Raw genomic sequence first — 20173 nt, forward strand, 5'->3', positions numbered from 1 at the left:
AAGCTTCTCAAGTTGCAAAAGGAGCAAAAAATCTGCAGTTAGATTAAAAGCGACTCAGAATTGTGACGCTTTACGTAAATTCTCAATGGCATTGTAGCCTAGATAAGTTAAATTGAAAGCAAAAACTTGAGCTCATTTCACAGATCTGAATTGAACATTTTCAAGAGATTTCAAGCATTTATCACTTTTTCCCTCCCTTCGTTTTAGCTGAAGTGCGAACAAACAGAATTTGTCAACGACAACACAAAATTAAAGCAGCAGAAAATTTTAAGTTTATTTTTTTTCGCGGAAACAAATGGCAATTTCGCAATTTTTCACTCGAAAAACAGGAAAAAGTAATTCAAATACACATTGTTTCCTGTCAGGTTTCGCTGTAACTATTGAACGCTGCTGATGTTTTACATTAAATGCGTACGATCGATATTGAGGCAAAATTTAATATCATTTCAAACATCATTTGGTGTTTTCGTGTGATGGAAAAAAACAAACGAAACACATCAGTTAATTAAAACTAGATTTGAGAGCCATTCTTATTTAGTGGTGAAGAGGATTACAAAGCTGTTGATAATTCAACTCAAAGTAGTCAATTTATGTCACAAATTTGCCTAAACCATGCCCACTGAATTCGTTCTTCAAGTCATTTCAATTCGCTCTTCCATGGAAACGGTTTTCGTATTCAATTTTGATGAAAAAGAACCAAATTCAGTTTGAATAAAAAATTTTGTTCAGAAAAATGGCGCTTCTATAAGCATATAAAAATGCAAGATATAAATGAAAAGTGTGTAATTTGTAATTACTCCTTTTACATTTTTTAGTTTCGCTTTCAGTCTCCCTTAGAGTCGTAAAAAAAACAAAAGTACTTTTCCTTCCTTAGATTAAAAGGTTATACAGTCAATATTCAGCATAATAACAAGGAAATAAAACCTTTTCACACAAAACGTTAACCTCAAAAATGTCAAAAACTAGCATAATTAAGTTAACAACAAAACAACAAGGAAAACTAAAATAGAAAGATGGAAAGAAAATGCTGCCAAACTTTGCGTGATTTATAATCTATGGATGAATACAAATAAGTCAATGAACAGGTTCGTGCCAATTACAAACAGACCTGGGAGAGAATTCAATATTTCAGATGAAAAGCAGAAATTCATTAATTACTCCGCTCAAAGCTGCAAGGAATTATTGAAAATTTCTCACTTTTGATTAAGTTTTCCCCGCTTTAAGCCGAGGTTTAATCAGTGACAGCCTTGCAAAAGTGCGAAAGCTTTAAATCTCATCTGGGTTATTAAAAACCACCCAGCTTGAATTAGAAAAAATAATAAAAATCAAGCACGCAAAATTTTGGAGACAAGCGGATTCGAACCGCCTACTAATCGATTCATACTTACTTTCGTCAATGGACAGCACGCCAGTGTAAAATTTGTTTCTTCTGTGCAATAGATACACAATTGCCATCGCGACTGCCAAGAAGACAGCAACTATAGTTATGAGCCCAACGTAGAGCAAAACTTCTTTCAAAGAAATATGGGCTGGGTCGTGCCTCACAATCGGACCATTCTTCCCGTTATTGTTCACACCCATTGATCCACCATTGTTACCTCCCGTAAGAACTGGTGTGCCATCTGCCGTGTACATGCCAGGACCAGTTCTGGTGCATTCGCCTCCGGTGCAGTTTGCCCGGTCCAGACCGGTCCCCAAACAGGGAACTCCCCCGTGTGAAGGGGGTGGGTTGTTGCATTCTCTTCTCCGGTACTTAACGCAGTTGATTCCGCATGCGTGCCACGTCCCCCATTCGCTCCAACCTCCATCTTCTAAAACAAACAAACAAATTTTAGTTGACATTAATTAGGAAACAAACAAACAAATGATATCACACTTCAAAATCTAGATCAAGAAAAAACCTGACTTGACTTGCGGTAATAGCCTTGATGCAACATCTGCTTAACGAAACCCCGCAGTTCTGAAGATCTTGCTGTTTATTTGGATTTTGAAAACTTTCTCAAGTTATTACTGAAATGCTATAGAAATTAATCAATTGCCTCGACCCTCGAGTATGAAATCATCGTTTTCAACATGAGATCATGTTTGAACAACCAGCGTGAGTTTCTCAGTTAACATAAAAATGTTTTCAATTTTGGGATGAAAATTGAGATAGATAGATTAAGAGAAGATTTTTAAATGTTTTTATTACTAAATTGGTCCAATCTGGCATACCAACATCGGCATCACTAATTATCACCCCGAGCGCCAAACACGCATACGCACACTCACATGCACATATACACTTAGACAGAAATGACAGCGCATACACGCACTTGCTCATTAAAAAGAGCAAAACTTACATAAACACAAAGAGACGTATACTCATTAATCTATTTAATTTAAAAAGAACTTCTGATCAGAACAGAATCTTCACTTTTACGTATTTATGCTCTTGTTGTTTGGAGCAGTGTTGTTTATGAAAATACCACTAGAGTTTGTTGCTTTAAGACTTGCTAAGCCATAATCGAATAATTGACTAGAGTATACAAAAAAGCGCTTAATTGGTTATGAGAGAGTTATAATTGCTAATAATTGGACAGGTGAGCTCGCTTAGATTAATTGACTAATTGGCTTACTCTCTATTTATCAAGCTGGCTCCCTCGAGTCTGCCCAGTGGTTAGAGCTGGATTAGTGGTACGGTTAATTAACTTTTTAATTAACTCGTAAAACGGCTTTTCACATAACAGACTCGTTGGCGACCTGCTGAGCAGCACAAGCCATAAAAATTGATTTTAATCAATAAAAAATGTTTACATCGGACTAATTTTGACTCCAATGGAATAAGAGGTCAATATATTTTGCACACACCATTAAAAACTGTGAACGCTTTTAAAATCATAAAAAATCGATAAAAACGACACCAAACGACGGTTTCAAAGTTCAAGATAAATAGTTCTAGTGTAAAACATAATTTAATTGGATTACTCGATTTTTTTGCTCGTGACATTTGAAGGTATTTTGCCTGTGAAATCAACTTGGTCCATTCAGCAATAATGAAACTGATTAAAAGTTGACTCCTGGCATGCCCTCAAACAGCAAATAATACACATGGATCAGGATTGAGTTCTTAATAATTGAGACAAAAATTTAAGTAACAAAATTATTAGCTTGCAAATTTAATTAACCTATTGCATGTCTGTACGCCTAACTTGAAAACATAAGTTAATGTTGGAAGATGACACTTTTTGTGCAAGAATCTCGCTAGATCTTACAAGATGTTATCGAACTTATAAGAACTTTCATTAACGTTAAAGTTATACTGTAAGAAGGAAATCATAGAAACCGTTGTGCACAGACACTTCACTTACGTGGACACATTTTGGTGCAATCTGCAGTTTGCGTAGCCTCCCCTTTGCACACATTGTTCCCATTCTTTCCCATTCCGTTATTCACAGTTTGTGACGTCACAGCCTGCTGTTGCAGGTGACCGGCTTTAGCAGCCTGTGTGGGTGTGAGGGGTGTGAAATGACAATCCCTGTGTCGCTGTTGGATTCCTCGGCCACACTGGGATGAGCATTCGCTCCATTCGGACCAGGGTGACCATGTGCCAGTCACTGAAACAATCATAGTTTTTTCAATTTCTCAAAATTTTCTTAATTTGAAGCAATAACCATATCAAAATTTTTCAAATATACTTAACAAATATACTCACAAATATCTTAATATTTCCGTTTTTGAACAAGAAAAGGATTTTTCTATTTGCCTGACCTCGATCTGACAATGTTATCAAATCATGTTTAAGGTAAAGTAAAAATGATAATTCCAATCTGGGTTCGACCCAATTGGAACTGACTGGAAACTTTTGTTGAACATTACACGCTTCGGGCAAAACATTGAGCACCAAATTCAAGCAAAAAAGCAACAATTGAAAAATCACAAAGGGCGACTAAGTGAAGGTAAAATTGTAATATTAGCCCATTAGTTGCCATTTGTGCAAGACAAAAAGGCATTTAAGTGATGGATAGCGCAGTCATCGGTCAGTCAAAATTACTTAACTAAGACTGGTTAGTAATGGAAACATTATCACCACTCACAATATCATCCTAGCTATGACTCACGAATAAGTTATTTTGACATTAATTGCCCAACCCTGTAGAAAAATGATCAATCTTGGCATAACCAGCTCATACTTTATATAGCCATAAATCACCACCTCTATGTCCATAGAGAAATTGAAATAGTCGATTTAGGAAAAACAAAAAGGCTAAATTGTTAGCAATTTTGACAAATTATGCCTCATAAAAATTCAAACGACCTGTTACAATTTATCTTAGTGACTAATTCTGGTGGATAACTCTGCTATGATATTCCAACACTATGATATGGACGTTATTCGAGGCATTTGAAATAAATAATGATTGTTTATCTCATGTTAGTGATTGCAATATGCTAAACAGGCTGAGATTACAAATCAACAAATATTTAAGCGCATCTTCAGCGTGTTGAGCTGAACGGGAAGTAAAAAACGAGTGAAAACATTTTTCAACATCAAGTTGGAGTCATCAATTCTTTTAAATGTCTGTCAATTGTCTCAATTCCCAGAAGAATGGAAAATGGGCAGTCTGAGTTGAAGCTCATTTGCATTTAAATCGCATCAACTTGCATTTGATTCAGAGCAATAAACACGCCAAAGTGTGAACAGATTTCACACATATTTTCAAACACTTAAATCCTGGTTTCCATTCACACCTTTCGCGCATTTCATCGCCTGCATAAAATGAACAGTCGAGACAAAACATTACGTAAGAGTCTCAAGTTTTGTGATGTCAAAAAAGCAATGTTATGTAATACTACTTACATTAGCACAGTCTGTACTAGTCTCGAAAGATCATCAAAGCTTATACAAATATTTGGAGAAACAAATTCTTCGATGAAAACCGCAGCTTATGTTGCACACTGACCTACTTGGTTTGAACATATAAACATATGGTTTTGTTTAACTTTAGAGCAAGCTGTTAATATAACCTGTGAGCAAATTTCCCTTTAAGAAGAAAAAATAGCATACAAATATCAGAATTGCTGCAATTCTTTAGGGGGAAGTAATTATCTAAATTTTAGTCATTAAACCTGAATGATGAAAGAAAGTAACATCACCCTGTATTAATTAGGTGGGGACTAATTTGAGGAAGACTGAAAATTGAGCTCCTTTGAAAGTGAAGTATTCCTTTAAATTTTGTCCTTGAAGTTACAAAAAAGAGGGCGGACGTGAAAACTTTTTCTGACTCATTGGTCTTTCTGGGGTCTTCTTCTGCTCCCTCTAATTACACAGGTAACAATTCCAATTCGGGAAGCAATTAACGGCATATAAGGTGCACGAAGCAACTGCTTTGAAATTTGGGGTTTTTCCTTGGATTGCAGAAATCAGCAGAACTGATTAAACAAAAAGGCAATTCACAACAAAAACAGACAAAAAATCCAGACGAATAACTGAACGCAGTCATATCGAGGAGCCTAAAAGATCTGATTACCTTAAATTATTTTTCAACAACAACCTAGCTGTGACTCATTCTGTTAACACGAAACGCCAAGTTAGTCAGCTAGTCGATGAAATTGGAGTCGAATTAACAGAACCACAAGCGGCAAATTGGGCAAATTGGGAGAACCAAAGGTAAAAAAAATATACACTGAGCTGGTCTGCGACGGTGGAAATTTTTTGGTGGGGGGTGTGGGTTGAATTAAAATTTATAGACATAAGGAAGTATCCAATTGCCCATTAGCATTTATGTCCACATATTTGCAGACTCTGGCTAATGAAGTTAAATTGGATTGTCATTTGATTTCAGGTGAAAATTGATTAGATCAAGAAAAGGGTGAAAATTAATACGAAACGTGATACCATTTCTCCAATAGCAATATTGGAACTATTACTGCGATGATGATGACTAAACATTGTATAGTCCTACGTTAAAGATTAACAGCTTTGATGATGAAATTATAGCTTCCCAAAATATTCCAATTAGGACTGGGATTACTGAAAGTTTACCGGTGTATCGTGGAAATATGACACCTATATTGGACTGTGATTGATGGGGTGATTAACTCACAGCGAGATGGGAGTGGGCTAATGTCTGAGAGGGAGATAGATAGGGGTGGGTTAACCTGGGCAAAATAGGATGATGGCCTAAATGTTTTCTGCTTCATTTGTCACCTAGGGTTACTCCACTGGAAAATTGACATGCGTGAAAACAGATTAGGCCTTAAATTTGCTCACTTTACTGACATTGACAGTTTTTCTTGAATTTTAATCAGAGACTGTTTTAAAATTTGTTCAAAAATCTGGGATTGTGGGGAAGTTTTAAGTTACCGAGGGAGGGAAATTTCTCCTCGGATAGTACGCAGTGCGTGAATTGAAAAACCCAAAGAGGCGTGAAATCATAACTAAAATGAGTCACCTAGTGATGATTAGTTAAAGATAAGCCTCTCCTAGGAAGTGGATTAGTTGCCCAAAGGTAACTAAACTACTAAACAAGCTAAGATTTCCCATAAATAAATATATGAAAACTGGCGAATAATTTCCGCGTGAGCTCAACATCTAATTATTATGTCTGAATTTAAATCTCATCTTAACTCAGCCTTGCAAAGCGAGAAGCGTGAATTAATTGGGGAAGTGTTAAATTTGGGAAAAGGGAGAATGGAGGAAAAGACGGATGCGGGTTGTCAGATCGGACCCGCAATTACCTTTATAATCAGATCGCATAAATTCCTAATGGAGTTTTCAATAAAGTAAAGTAGAAGAGGAGATCGAACACTTCTTTTCACATACATTTTTTTGACAGAAGAAACCGTTTTCACTTATGAGAAAAAAACTGGGCGAAATTGGGCAAAAACGGAAATATTTGCGACATCATCATTGCCTGAACCTCGTTTACTGCCTTTTCCTTCTTAAAAATGAAGTAGTTTTAAGTTCAAAGTTAGTCTAATTGAATTTTCAGAGTTTATGAAGTATTTTTGTGGTCAAGATACCTTATTCAACAATGAGTCATGAATCCTGAATTCTTGCTACTGCATTTATTGCATTCGAGAACTCAAAAAATGTGACTAGTACAAATGGCGGGTCGAGAAAATGCTCGGGTAAAAATTACAGAAAGAAAATGCTTATTTAAATTATTGATGAAACGTTCAATATCTGCAATTTGAAGAGGATATGATTAAGAATCGAAACACAGGACGGAACAGTTATGAGAAAAGTTTCAGGACATAATAGCTATAAATATGTAGTTTGAGGTCAAAATACCAACCTGTGACTTTGAGAGTTGCTTTATGTGACATTCTGAGAGAAGCCATGTTCTTAGCCAGACACAAGTACTCCCCCTGGTCATCCATGGTCACTTGGTGAATCAGCAGAGTCCCTAAACAAAACAAATCAACAATCCCCACTACACCCGAGTAAACAATAATCAAAGTAAACAACTCTTTCCAAAAGAAAAACACCTGCGCGGTGTTGTCGCGTGAAATGAAACATTACATACACCAGGTGGGGGTAAAACGGCATGTCAAAGTTCTGTCCAAATCGCAGACATTAACTGGCGTGATTAGCTAGATATTACTTTATTATAACCAGTTAGCCCAGTTATAACCGGCTAGTTACATGGCTAGTTAGTGTAGCAAATCCGGGTTATATTAATTGCGAGTAAACTTATCCCAAAGTGTTTAAAGTTACTGTGGCAATATACTTTGGGGGCTTAACTTCAAGTCCAACAGGGATAAAGAGCTATACACACTGTCATTCTAGACGGGACTGCAATTACATAAGCATTACATAAGAATTACATAATCTAAGCGGGGCTATTGCGCAATTAACAGCCAGATTTGCATCCAATTTCGGACGGATACAAAACGCATTAAGGCCATTAAATGTCTCTATTACAAACATATCCCAGCTATTAATTCTCTTCCAAGGCAATATTTTCCAGATTTTCCAATTTTATTACAACTTATTGCTAACTTGGATGAGGCTATTTTATCGATTAGATATGGGCAAGGGCAACAAGGCTGCTAGAAGCGCCCCGAAGCTCAACGGGGTATGGGCTATTTGACGATTAGATATTTTTCTGGGATTCACCGGGAACACTATCTAGAATTTTAGCATTTCTGCGATAAATTAAAAGCCTTTTCTCTTCTAGCAAGCGCGTTTGAACTTATACTGTCTTTTTATTTAGTAAAAGAGCGGAATGAGTTTGTTTAACGATCCAGTATTTAATATGACAAAGAAAAAATGGATTTATTGATCAATTTTTACTGCCCGATCGGGGCAATAAATTGGAGACGATTTAGTTACTAATCACGCATTTAAATCAATGTTTCAAGTCTTTAAGTAAACAACTAAAAACAGACAGTTTTCCTTGAAAGCAGAATTTTCCTTAAATCTTGCTATAACAGCACATAAATTCCCCGGAGCAATAATGGCTGCATACACACTAATAAACACTGTATTTATGAACAAATTTTCATTTTCTCAAAATTGTCAAGCTAATTTTTGTTCACAATGGAACGCACGGTTAAGTTTCAGGGGAGGGAACGTAATTGTAGCATGAAGCATAATTGAGTTTTGAAAGAGGCTCTTGAAAGGGAAAAACGGTGTCAATTTAAGATACATTTTGAACAGACGGAAACAGTTTTAGGAAATGCGTTTTACGAAATTTAGTCACGCTTTCAACATTTTCATCTCTTCAACGGCAGAGAATTTGCATGGAAGGGAGTTTAAGTGAAAATGGATCTTGAGGTGTGGGGTGGGGGTACAAGTTTTTAGCAGCTCCCAGCGAAAGGAGGGGAAACGTGATATAAATCTAGGAAATGAATTTTGTATTTCGTAGTGGAAGAGTGAAAGAAGCCTTTTTCAGCCAAATTAGAAGGAAGTCAATTATGGAAGTGTGATTTGTTCAGTTGTTCACAATTTCTCCACGTGGAAAGACAGGAAGTGTGCACTGTAGCTGCACTATTGAAATTTTAAATGGGGGATAAGTGTTTCACAATGAGCGAGTAAAACACTTCTTTTTAACCCAATTCAACTAAACCTAATCTATTCAACTACCCATTTTTCATTTTACCCCTTTTCAAGCCTGCTTACAATTTCAAGCACTGATTTTCTTCTTTTATGGGCTAGTTCTACCACATACCCAGAACCGATAAAGAAGGGGTGAAGGGTTAGGTTAGGGGGGGGGGGGGAGGGGGTTGATAAACAGTGGCAACTGACAGCCCCCAAAGAGTTTGAACAAAGTGTAGTAATTTATCAAATGGCCCCCCACAATGGGTCTATTCAATGACCTTTCTGTTTCAATGTCGAAAAACGCAGTATCCTAATATGTAAGCATTGATGCCATAGATTGCTTTCATTGTATTGCTGCTATGTCCTTTTAAAGTCACTTGACTTGCATCTATTCTATCAGTCTAAAATGAAATGCTGATACTGATGGTAATGACGTCACGGCGTTTCTTCATTCCGGTTCAGTCTCTCTGAATGAATTATTTAAATGCATGTACTACGTGTGATTTCGAATTTCTTTTCCGCTTGAAAGTAAATATTTCGAGGATTTTTGTTATATTACAGGAAAAATAGGAAATTTATGATTAAAACAACTTTAGTTCTGCCTAATCAACTCGGAAATCGCAGCCATCGGGATTCGAAAATTAGGATGAAATTGATCAATCTCTATGAATTAAAAAATGTTAACAAGAGATCGTATAATTAATCGTTTATATGTGGACAGAGTAATGCTTGCTCAAAATGAGTAAAGATTTACAGCAGTTTTTTCATCACCGAATTTGTGGTGGGTACAATCGACTCGTTTATTCAAACTTTTTGGAACGGAGGCATTTGATATATGGAACGATGTTTCGCGTATTGAAATTACAATATCTAACAGATCTTTTTGGCCTCATGAGGAAGTTCTCGTGCAATTTTGTTTTTAAGAAAGAAAGTGTTCAAAAAGATTTAAAGGAGTTATTTTTTACTAACTTCCATTGTTGGATATGTGGTATCTGGGGTCATCCTCATCAAGTCTCTTCTGGTTCTTGGTCCAGTATACCTGGGGAGTAGGCTGACCTTCTGGGGGAGAACAGAGAAACTCCGCCTGGTTACCCAGTTCCACCTCCAGTGGAAGGGGCTCGCGAGGGAAGAATTTCTTCAAGTCTGAAAAATGAATTCATTTTTATTCCTAAAAGTCATAATAGAAGTTATCCGAGATCTTAAACATAGGTTCTTAAGTTTCACCGAGCTTAGGCTTTTTCTGTTTTGTTTATATATTTGTCTCCGCTCTGCCTCAATAGTTCTTTCACCTTGGTGAAGGCGAAACAAAATCCAATTTAAAATTTGTAAAAACCAATTTAGAATCTTTAAAGCATGTCAAAAACTTTTAAAAAATTAGAAAAATATTATGAAGGATATCAGAATTTGTAAAACCAATTACAAATAAAATTAAACAGCAGAAACAAAGTTAAAATTATCAGAAACTGAAAATATCAGGAAAAATGGTTGCAAACTACTATATGAATCTGTTTTGTCAACATTAGAAATCAATTTCTAAAATAACGTTAAACAATTGTAGAAAATGTTGAGTAATAAATCCTAAATTGTGACAATACTTCAAAAAAAATTGGAACAACTTGAGATACTCACATGCTTGTCTGATGATAGAAGAATCGCTCTCAAACTCGTACCAGTTGTTGCTCCTACTCCACGCTACACATACACACTCTAGGTAGTCGTTCCCTCCTGACCCTCCCCCATTAGAAGAACCCATTCCACCTCCTCCCCCACCGTTGGAACCGCCGTCTGCACTTTTGGCAGACGAGGAGAGGGCGGAGGAGGCGCCATTATTCATGCTAATGGCATCAGCAGCTCCAAGATCTCGTTTTGTGAAATCTATAAAGGCATTGATGCTTAAATCATCTCGTTTCAAGATTAACGAATGTCTGCTAAACAGACGTTGTGAATATTATTTACATCAGAAATCTGATCGAATCGTTTTTTGTACAGTTCGTCCGTAAGAACCGAAGAGTTAATGCGAGTTTGTTAAAATTTTCTATTAATTCTGCCTTTTCTTCTAATATTTGCAATAATTCTCAGAACAAAATAATTCTTGAAACTGAAACCAAGAATTAAAACCCCTAAAAGAGTATAGTCTATTGGGTATTAAAATGAGGTGGTGTGGGGCGGGTTGGGGTTACTTGGTTTGCGGTTTTTCCTAGTGTCCATACTTACTCATAGTGATTGTTTCCGTGTCATTCTCCATATCCTGTGTCAGTGTATACTTGCTGACCTGAACAAACTCCCCGTTACACTTCAAGGCCATCTTGGCCACGTGCACAGCCCTGCATTGAAGACTAATGACGTCACTCTTCACAATGTAGTACACTGGCTTGGGTTGCAGCACAAATGAACTCTTGACCTCTGACGTACTAGTGCACTCTGTTGGGTTGATGAAGTTTAATAGTGCACTCGAGATTAGCAGTGATATTAAAGCGCTAAGTTTGACATTTGACGTTGACCCGAGATGATACATGGCTAAAACAAAAACTAAAAATGTAGGTAAAATTTTATTCAATAGATGCCAAAAAATTTAGCAAAAATATTCGTAAATTTGTAAACATGTTTTGTGAGTACATTAAATGAAAAATAGGCAAAAAATCAGCAAAAAAGAACTACTTGTTTAAAAAGAAAATGGAAATTAAACTCATTTTGCTCAAATTTTAGAAATCATGAGAAAGATTGACAAGGAAAATTTCCGAAAACTAGGAAACAATTTGACAAATTGAGTTTATGAGTTGATCAAATCTCGTGTTGATGTCTGATTACATCTATGAAAGGCAAGGTGCCCTAGCCTACCTGCGGGGTAAATTCACACCTGTCGTGAACAAACTGATCTTTCAACTTGGGCTACGAGCGAACAGATTGGGTTGGGGTTTCTATTCCATAGGCGGCCAGATCATAGAAGCCTGGAGGGGGGTCCGATTAATAGGGAGAGTTAGAGAATTCTTTAATTTAGATAAATATCAAAAACAAATAAATCAACAAAACGTAAGGATTCCAACCCCAAAGTCCTGCGATTTGTGACCGTAAGAATTCAGCTTAGATACACGCCACGCGAGGCCCTCAGTCTAAGGGTACCTGACTGAATGGAGATAAACTAGTTATGAGGATTATAACTTCTCTTACACTTATACTCCTAGTTATAACTGGCCCTGGTTATAACTACTAATCTCGGCCAATTCTTTTCGGCGCATTTTCGCTCTAACCGACAGACGAAAGTTTCGCGCGACGTCGCCATGCTAACTTTGCTCTAGCTTTGAAAAGTCAAGCCTCAACTAATAACTCAAAATTATCGTAGGACGCGTAGACATACCCCAACTTCAAAACAAATTAATCAATTATAGCGCATAACCTCCTTAAAAACAATAAATCTTTCTGTCGAAACAATTTTCAAGAGAAATATCGACATTTTCTGAACAAAAACTTTAAAAATTTGTTAAAATTTGAGCATCAAAATTTTCAAAGAGCACAAATATGTTACAAAACGCACAATTTATCGATGTTTTTATTTGTTTTCTATTTTACAACAAATGTCTTTGTCAATCTCAGTTGTTGTTGTTTTTGTGACTTGTGTGGTTGTTTACATTTTATTATTTGCTAAGCTAGTAAGTGTGAAAGTGGCGGACTGTTAACCCATTAGCCATAGCAGAATCATGTCTCAATTCATGGCCATAAAGCCAACAGACCATGTCATAGCCCTCAATCCAAGCATCAATAGGCGCCCCTCATTTCACTCGCGTTGAATAAACAGAGCGCCGGGTATTTGATTTGAAAAATATTTCACAAAAGCACCATCACTTGACACATCTGGAACAGCTTCACTGCAATTTTACGCTTCTGTGAGCAACCAAAATACAACAAAATTAATAGACTATAATACTATACTAAACTGTGAACACTTGCAACACCCATAACGACACATGCACCTCCTAATAGGAGACTTATTGTTTCATATAAATATCATTTTCTGGAAAAATTTGAAAAACTTTTGTATGAAAATGACATAAATATCAATAAATTTTATTTTCAGGAGGGCGAAATATGCAATTTTCTTTTTGATGTCATATGCGGTGGTTTCATACTAAGAGACAGAGTGAAAAACCACCGCCCATGTAGCCAAATTGAACCCTCCCCCACCCCACCCCCGCGCCTATATTACCCCCAGATGGGGAATAACTCACAAGGTGTGAAGCAATCAAGAGACTCTTTTTGTTCACGTTCGCTGCTTCCGCCTCTTATGGCTGCTTATAACTCAAAGACGTAAGCCACCGCCCTAGTTATAAATGGATCCCTGCCCACTATAACTAAGAAGCGTCTAGTCAATTAGATATCCAGGTTTATGATGACTAATGACTCGAATTAGATTTATAACCAAGATTATAACTCTAATTATAACTTAAAAGCAAACAAAATCCTTACCTCTTAGTTTATTGAAACTTTCAAAAAAGCATTTTTTTTCAAAAAAAAAGAATTGAAAAAAGAGCTTGTATCTAAACTGCTCGATGTGAAAAATTCAACTAAGAAGTACGAAAAAATGGAAAGTACTTACTTTGAATATTCAAATCTTCAATAATTGTGAGAAAATAAAATGAAATGCTTTTAAATTTGCTAACTGATTGATATGTTAACTATGGTTCCAACAGGTTTATAACTCATAATCCAATAACTTATTCATAACTTAACAAGACTGCCTTCTCAGCTGTAAGTTATAAAATGCGGAAAGCAAATTAAATGTTAGCAATTTTTTGACGCCGAATAATGCGGAAAAGGAAATTCGTATGGGCTGGCTTGACTGATTATGGTTGGTTGTTTGTTTGTTTATTTACTTTGCTTGTTCGAGTAATTATGATAAACAAGGAAAACAACAACAACAGGAACAACAATGAGATTGCTGACGTTGTTTATCTTTACAAGGATAACTTTGGATTTTTTGGAGTGATAGTGTTTATTTTTGGGTGTTGTTGTGATAGTAATAGCAAAAAGTAAAGAAAGTGAACAAATAGTGGCGTCTGAGATTTGAAAAAACTACCTGGCCGTAATTTAGTCGTAATTTAAGACGTCACTCTTAGCCGTGTTTTGAGTAGCAAAGTGGTGTTGTGTCTTACTCTATCTAAAGAGGGGGTGACTACTACTAAATAATACTGTAAAAGATGCACAACTTGAAATAACAAGATACAACTATTATAAGTATCATTAATTAGCCATTTATACAATCATCGCATTATCTTGTATTTTTAAGTCGCCTAATGGGCGCTAAGAAATCTTTTTAATGCACTCATAATTGCCAAAACTGCTTATTTATGCAAAATGTGTTTTCATTCTTAATAATGCAGCAAAAGTTGGCTAAAATAACAATCATAAACAAAAAATACAGGTAAGCTATGAATGTATGTGCTTTAGCAATGAAGAATTAAATAAATAATTATTGATAAATTTTTATTTTATTATTCTGCCTTGGGGCTTTTTTAATTTTATGTAAATGCTCACTGCAATTAGTTGCTCAGGAAATAAAAAGACAGTTTCAACAAGAAAGCTTTTAAAATCGGTTTTGTAAAATCGACTTTTTGTCTTTTTAAAAGCACAAAATTAGCTATTTAGTGATTTTTAGCTAATAGTGATTTTTGCGGAGTTCTTCAACTCAACATGAGTTTGTTTACAACGTGCTAACAACTAATTGTGAAATGGTAACACGTTGCTTGATAACTTTGAAAAAATATAAACTAAAGCTCTATTAGCTGGATATTATGTCAAATGGCACCAAAAATGCTCCCAGCAAGATTTGCTGATTTTAGTCCATGTATGAGAAAAAGTGTAAAATTATAGGATGTGAATATTTGTTTATGCGATGAGTTATAAATCCGATTATGAGTTATAATCATGAGGATTATGACAAGTCTTAAACAATGTAGAAATATGTCCTGTCGTGGCAGACGTTTCGTCGTATTAATATCATTACTTAATTACTGTTTTCGGGCAATTACTGTTTCGTCTTAATTACTGTTTTCGGGCAATTTGAAAGTTTTGAAAGCAATTTGCTTAATTTATTAGGACAAGTTAAGGTTCATTTCAAAATATTTGTCCCTTATTAAGAAGTGTGCTAGTTATAGGTCTTAGACAATTGAGGTTGTTAATTGGTTTATTAAATTAGCCAAGCCAGACCAAACAAACACTTAAACAGAAATCAATAACATTAGTTGGGGTTCCTCAATCACACGGGCGACTTTCAAACAATTTTCATCAGAAACGATGATAATTAATGCGAATCACTATTTGGCGGGGTATATCAGAAAATTAGCCGACTAAAAATCAAACAAATAAAAGTTAATCGATTTGGTTAGTGTTTTAAGTAAAACTTAAAGAGAATTAAGCGCCAAAAATGTACAAATATCCTCTACAATAAACTGCGTGTTTTAAAATCTGTTGACTATTCTACGAAATTGTAAATAAAATGTAAAAGAAAAGCGTGAAGAAATCCAAAATCGAATTTTGGGCGACGTGTTCGATTTCCTGAAGATTAAAGGTAACATCAGAAATGAAACCAGATTGAATTTAAATGTAGTAGAGCGAAAAAGTCGACAAGGTATTTGAGCATGTGATACGCCTTAAGTTACCTTTCTCACATATACTCCAGTGTTAAAAAGTATTCACGCATATATTATCCTTATAAAATACATGAACACGCGTGCACTCAATGGGAATAGAAAGTACTAGAGATAGAAATAGGAGAGATATCATACAAGGCAAGGGGAGGGGTGTTTGTGGGGGTAGGGGTGAAGAAAAGGAGGTCAATCAGGGTTTGAAAAGAGGTCAGGCTAATTGGATTACCTTTCTACAGACAGTCAATCAATACACACTGATTTGTACACTATCTATATACCTACTACCATAACCCTAATGGTAAAAAAAAGATAATACAACCCAAAACAAGACAAAAAAAGATAAACAATCCTTTTTTAAAAAGCAACCAGCTCAAAATTTACAAAAAAAACTACTTTGAAAACTGCTCTTCAATTATGCTGAAGTATTTGCGTTAGTTCAATTAATTTTGACTGTATATTTTGCAAAAAAAAAATTAAAAAATCAGAGTTATGAGAGTTATTTTTGAGCAAACATTATGAACAATCGAAACACGACAGCTAGTAACATAAAACAAAGAGTTGCCCTCAAAAATTAACCACTTATCTATTACAGACTTTACAAAACACCATTGTATAGACTAATCGACACAAATTAGGTTTTTTATAATAACTGTTTTCACCATTTAAACAAAACCTGTATCAAACAATAGGTAGCTAAAGCCGAAATTAGACTCTTGATTGTTGTGCATGTTTACTTTCGTTTTCACTATTGAAGCTCATTGTGAATATGAACAAATAAACAAAAAGGTGAACTGATAAGAACACTTGAACAGTTTTTTGAAATTGATCATACAATTTGAAATTGATTGTTGATGATTAAAAGCACTTTTCTTGCATCAATGAACCATTATACTTGAGGAACAAATAACATGTTAGTTGAACCAACATTGCTCTGTGAGGTGCCAACGAATTCTCCTCTTAGATTCCACTAAACAAAACGTAGAAGTTTTAAAAAAAATTGAAGTAAAAATGAAAAACTAAAAGCATACTACATCCAACATAAACATGCAATATGATACAATTTTTGAATACAACATTAAAAAAGATAAATTGACAAACTGGGTAAATTTCAACCTTACTTAAAAAAATTTCAAATGTATGGAGAACCCTGAGTTTTGAAAACAAAAAACATTAAACTATGGAAACTTGGATTTTAAAGGAAAAAAAGTGCACAATTTGATGAAAAGTTTTGACTTAAATTGGATTTTCAACCAAAAACATACAAAGTTTGAACGACAATTTTCATAGATATTTCAAGTGAAATTTAACCGCCACAACAAACTTTTCCGACTGACAAATTTGTATTTTTAGATATTTCTTAATCTTCCGTTCCTCATTTACAAAGCATTTTAATTATAAAGAAAAGCAGCAACAAAATATTGAAAACTCTATAAAAAAAGCAACAAAAAACAATTGAACGGTTAGAGTATACACACCAGTAAAAAAGTTGTGATCTTAAAAAAAAGCCTGAAAAGATAGCGCAATATAGATAGAGCATTGGAAGACTCCCGCAGTGTGGACCAGTTCGCCCCGTTGAGAGGACAGGATTGCAATCAATTAGAAAATTGAAGGGTCGTAACATTAAAAATTTGGATCTTTTCTGTTTATGCCCCCAGCTTGTTGGGTGTAAATTATTTGCCCCCCACCCCCAGACAGACGTGCCATATTTTTTACATAATGAGTTACTGTGTAATGGCACGTGCTCTGTAACTGAAGGGTGCATAACGTACAGGGGAGCACAAACGGAAAAGATCCAAAAACTTTTACAGAAGGTAAATTTGAAGTCAAAAAGCGTATAAAAGTGATGATTTTTGCATTACTGCAGAAAAGCTGATGTCATCTGAGTTACATAAAACAAAACATACTTTAAGTTTAGAGGTAATAAAGTTGTTATACTTTCTGAAGGTATCCCGATAATTTTTATCTCAACTGTATTCAACTACATGATCATCCGCCTACACAATATGCATGCTTGTACTTTATTAATTCTGATCCGAATGAGCTCGCATTTAGGAATCGGTTGGTCAGATTAATAACTGGCAACAGGGTAAAAAAAACTACGCCAGCATTTTATTGACTAACATCTTTTAAACCCCAAAAAAATTTGCTTCAATTTGCAATGTGACATTCTTCTCAATTTCCCAAAGTTTCTCAGCTGTAGTTGATGCAGGTAGTGTCAAAATATTGTTTAGATATATTAGGTGTAAATTAGTTTATATGTAACAGACAGCAACTTTAGTATCCACAAGCAGGCGATATATTCTCAATCAAAAAAACAATTAAATAAATTAAGTTTTTCGATTTTGTAAACTATATCTTGCCTGCAAACCAAACATCATTTTTCAATGATATATAACAATTTTCAGAGTTTTGCCCCACAACAAAAACTTACCATTAGAAGGAAATCTATTCAATTCTATGATAATTTTTAAATCGTTCAACTCTTGCACGTGCAAAAAGTATTTTTTATGATTTAATTCTTTGATAATTTTTTTACTAATGCTTCTTGAAAACGCTAAGAAGTTCAAGACTCAAGAAACTCTTCAAAAACATTGTCATATCCAAAACTTTATGCAATGCAATTGATTTATCAGAGTTAAGGATATTTCATTATGATAACTTATATGGAAATTGCAGTTTTTAAAAGAATTTTAACAAAGACTATTATAATTGGTGATTTTGGTTGTAACTATTGATATGCAAATTTATAATTTGTTTGATATTGTCGAAAGCAAATTTCAAATAACATTAATAGGTTTCGCTCATTGCAAACATTTACCCACCTGGTTTTTTATCCCCTTAAAGAGCAAGATTGCTCCAAAATTTTTATAAACAGCTCATGAAAACTTGACCTACAGTAGTTCTATTAAAGAATATTTCTGTACGCTAAAGAGTTCAAATATGAACTATATCTGATGATTTATAAAATGACAGATTACCATTTCTTACCTGTACGTTGACAATTCTTCGGTGCAAAAAAAGGTGGCAAAATACTTTCTGACAAGCAGCCTTTTATTTATCAACTCGACTGTAAATTTGACACAAAAAATATCTTCCGCAGAACGACTGAAGTAAAAGTGGGTTATAGCATGCTATGCATGAAGTAAATCTATCAATGGATTTTCGGGTCTATACAAAGGCGCCGCGGTGTGTTTTGAGGTAACATTGAGAAAAAAGCCATCAAATTCGTTAAAATTGACTGATAAAAGTCTAGTCGGTTTTCTGAATGGATATTGAAACAATGTACCGCTAGAAACTCAAAACTATGTGATCACGTTATAACAGAATGAAATTCGGAATTAAACAGAATTGGATATTAATGAGACGAGCTTATTATAAATTTCGGAAACGGCAATTAACTAACAATAACTTCTTAATGCGCGTTTTGTTATGCTCCTGTTCCCGTAAATTTCGAACAAATGGGCGAAATTTAGCCTGGCAATTTAACGTAATTGCATGAACGGGTTTCTGAAGTTTGAAAGCGCAACGGTAAATTAATTTTTGAAGTTCTAAAATTAGGCAAAGTCTGACCGAAAATGGGTAAACGAAAGCCGGGTTACAAAATTGGGCGCAACGTCTGTTAAGTAATTACAGATTGTAAAGCACCCTCGAATGATAACGCTATTATAACTTGAAGTGGGTTTTAATTTACCGCTTTTGTAATTATTACTTTTTCTTCAACAATAAAAAGAAATCTCCACCAAAAGGAAAATGGGAAGGAAAAGAAAGAGCAGCAGAACAATTCAGCAGGAAAAGTATTTTTCCATATTGCATTCATTTCACAAAACACTGCGAAATTTACTACTTCACAATGCGCGTATTTTAACCAATCAGGAGAGAGCTCGAATTTGGTTGGCTGGAAAATTGACGGTTTCTCCTGAAGGCAAAATTTAAATGGTTTTCATGATTGAATCAATTGTATGCATTGAAAAAGTCAATCAAATTGAAGGAAAAACAAATAAAATGCCGAAGGAGTAAATATTGGAAAACAAAGTTTTTAAATTATAACATACACGGTAACAATTTAATTGCTTCATTTTTCTTTTTCCGTACGAGATTATAAGAATTGCAGGCTTTTAAAAATAAATAGAGCAAATAAATAATTTTTTTTCTTTCTGGCAGATAGATTACACAGACAATCTGCCTCCATTTAAAATTTGTGTTACCAGTGATTCCTGTGTATCCTAGTTCTAATAGCTAAAAAAACTCAACCAGGTAAAAACATCCAAAAAACCTATATCGAAATAAAACAATCCTGAACTTTTTGTGATATTGGAGTACCTTTCAAAATATACTCGAAGGCGACAAATCAGCTGAGATAAAATCAGCTGAGGGCTTTCCACAATTACAGTAGTAGAAATTCAAACGGTTTGTTTTTGCTGTTTTAAAAACCCTCTATAGAAAACGCCTCTATGCTGAATATTCATCGCAATTCTTACAAAGTTTTAGCGCATTTCAGCGCATT

The 20173-nt window shown here is 35.0% G+C and overlaps 1 protein-coding gene across 3 annotated transcripts in view; it reads right to left on the minus strand.

Moving 5' to 3' along the window:
- Window positions 1-19458, minus strand: part of LOC142349473 (netrin receptor UNC5B-like) — a 35448-nt gene extending 15990 nt beyond the window's left edge. Inside the window, exons 1-7 of one of the 3 annotated variants that reach the window (XM_075401058.1) lie at window positions 18658-19458; window positions 11243-11545; window positions 10658-10903; window positions 9998-10171; window positions 7281-7391; window positions 3351-3596; window positions 1389-1811 (exon numbers count right to left, since the gene is read on the minus strand). In XM_075401058.1, the coding sequence (XP_075257173.1) occupies window positions 1389-1811; window positions 3351-3596; window positions 7281-7391; window positions 9998-10171; window positions 10658-10903; window positions 11243-11543 (1501 nt within the window). In that variant the 5' untranslated portion in view covers window positions 11544-11545; window positions 18658-19458. Of the gene's footprint in view, window positions 1-1388; window positions 1812-3350; window positions 3597-7280; window positions 7392-9997; window positions 10172-10657; window positions 10904-11242; window positions 11546-13619; window positions 14412-18657 lie in introns of those variants that run through there. The other 2 variants (XM_075401059.1, XM_075401057.1) reach the window with 2 other exon arrangements.
- Window positions 19459-20173: the final 715 nt, after the last annotated feature.

Source organism: Convolutriloba macropyga, chromosome 11 (genome assembly GCF_964194025.1).
Source record: "Convolutriloba macropyga chromosome 11, txConMacr16.3, whole genome shotgun sequence".
In the NCBI taxonomy this organism is placed as follows: Eukaryota; Metazoa; Xenacoelomorpha; order Acoela; family Convolutidae; genus Convolutriloba; species Convolutriloba macropyga.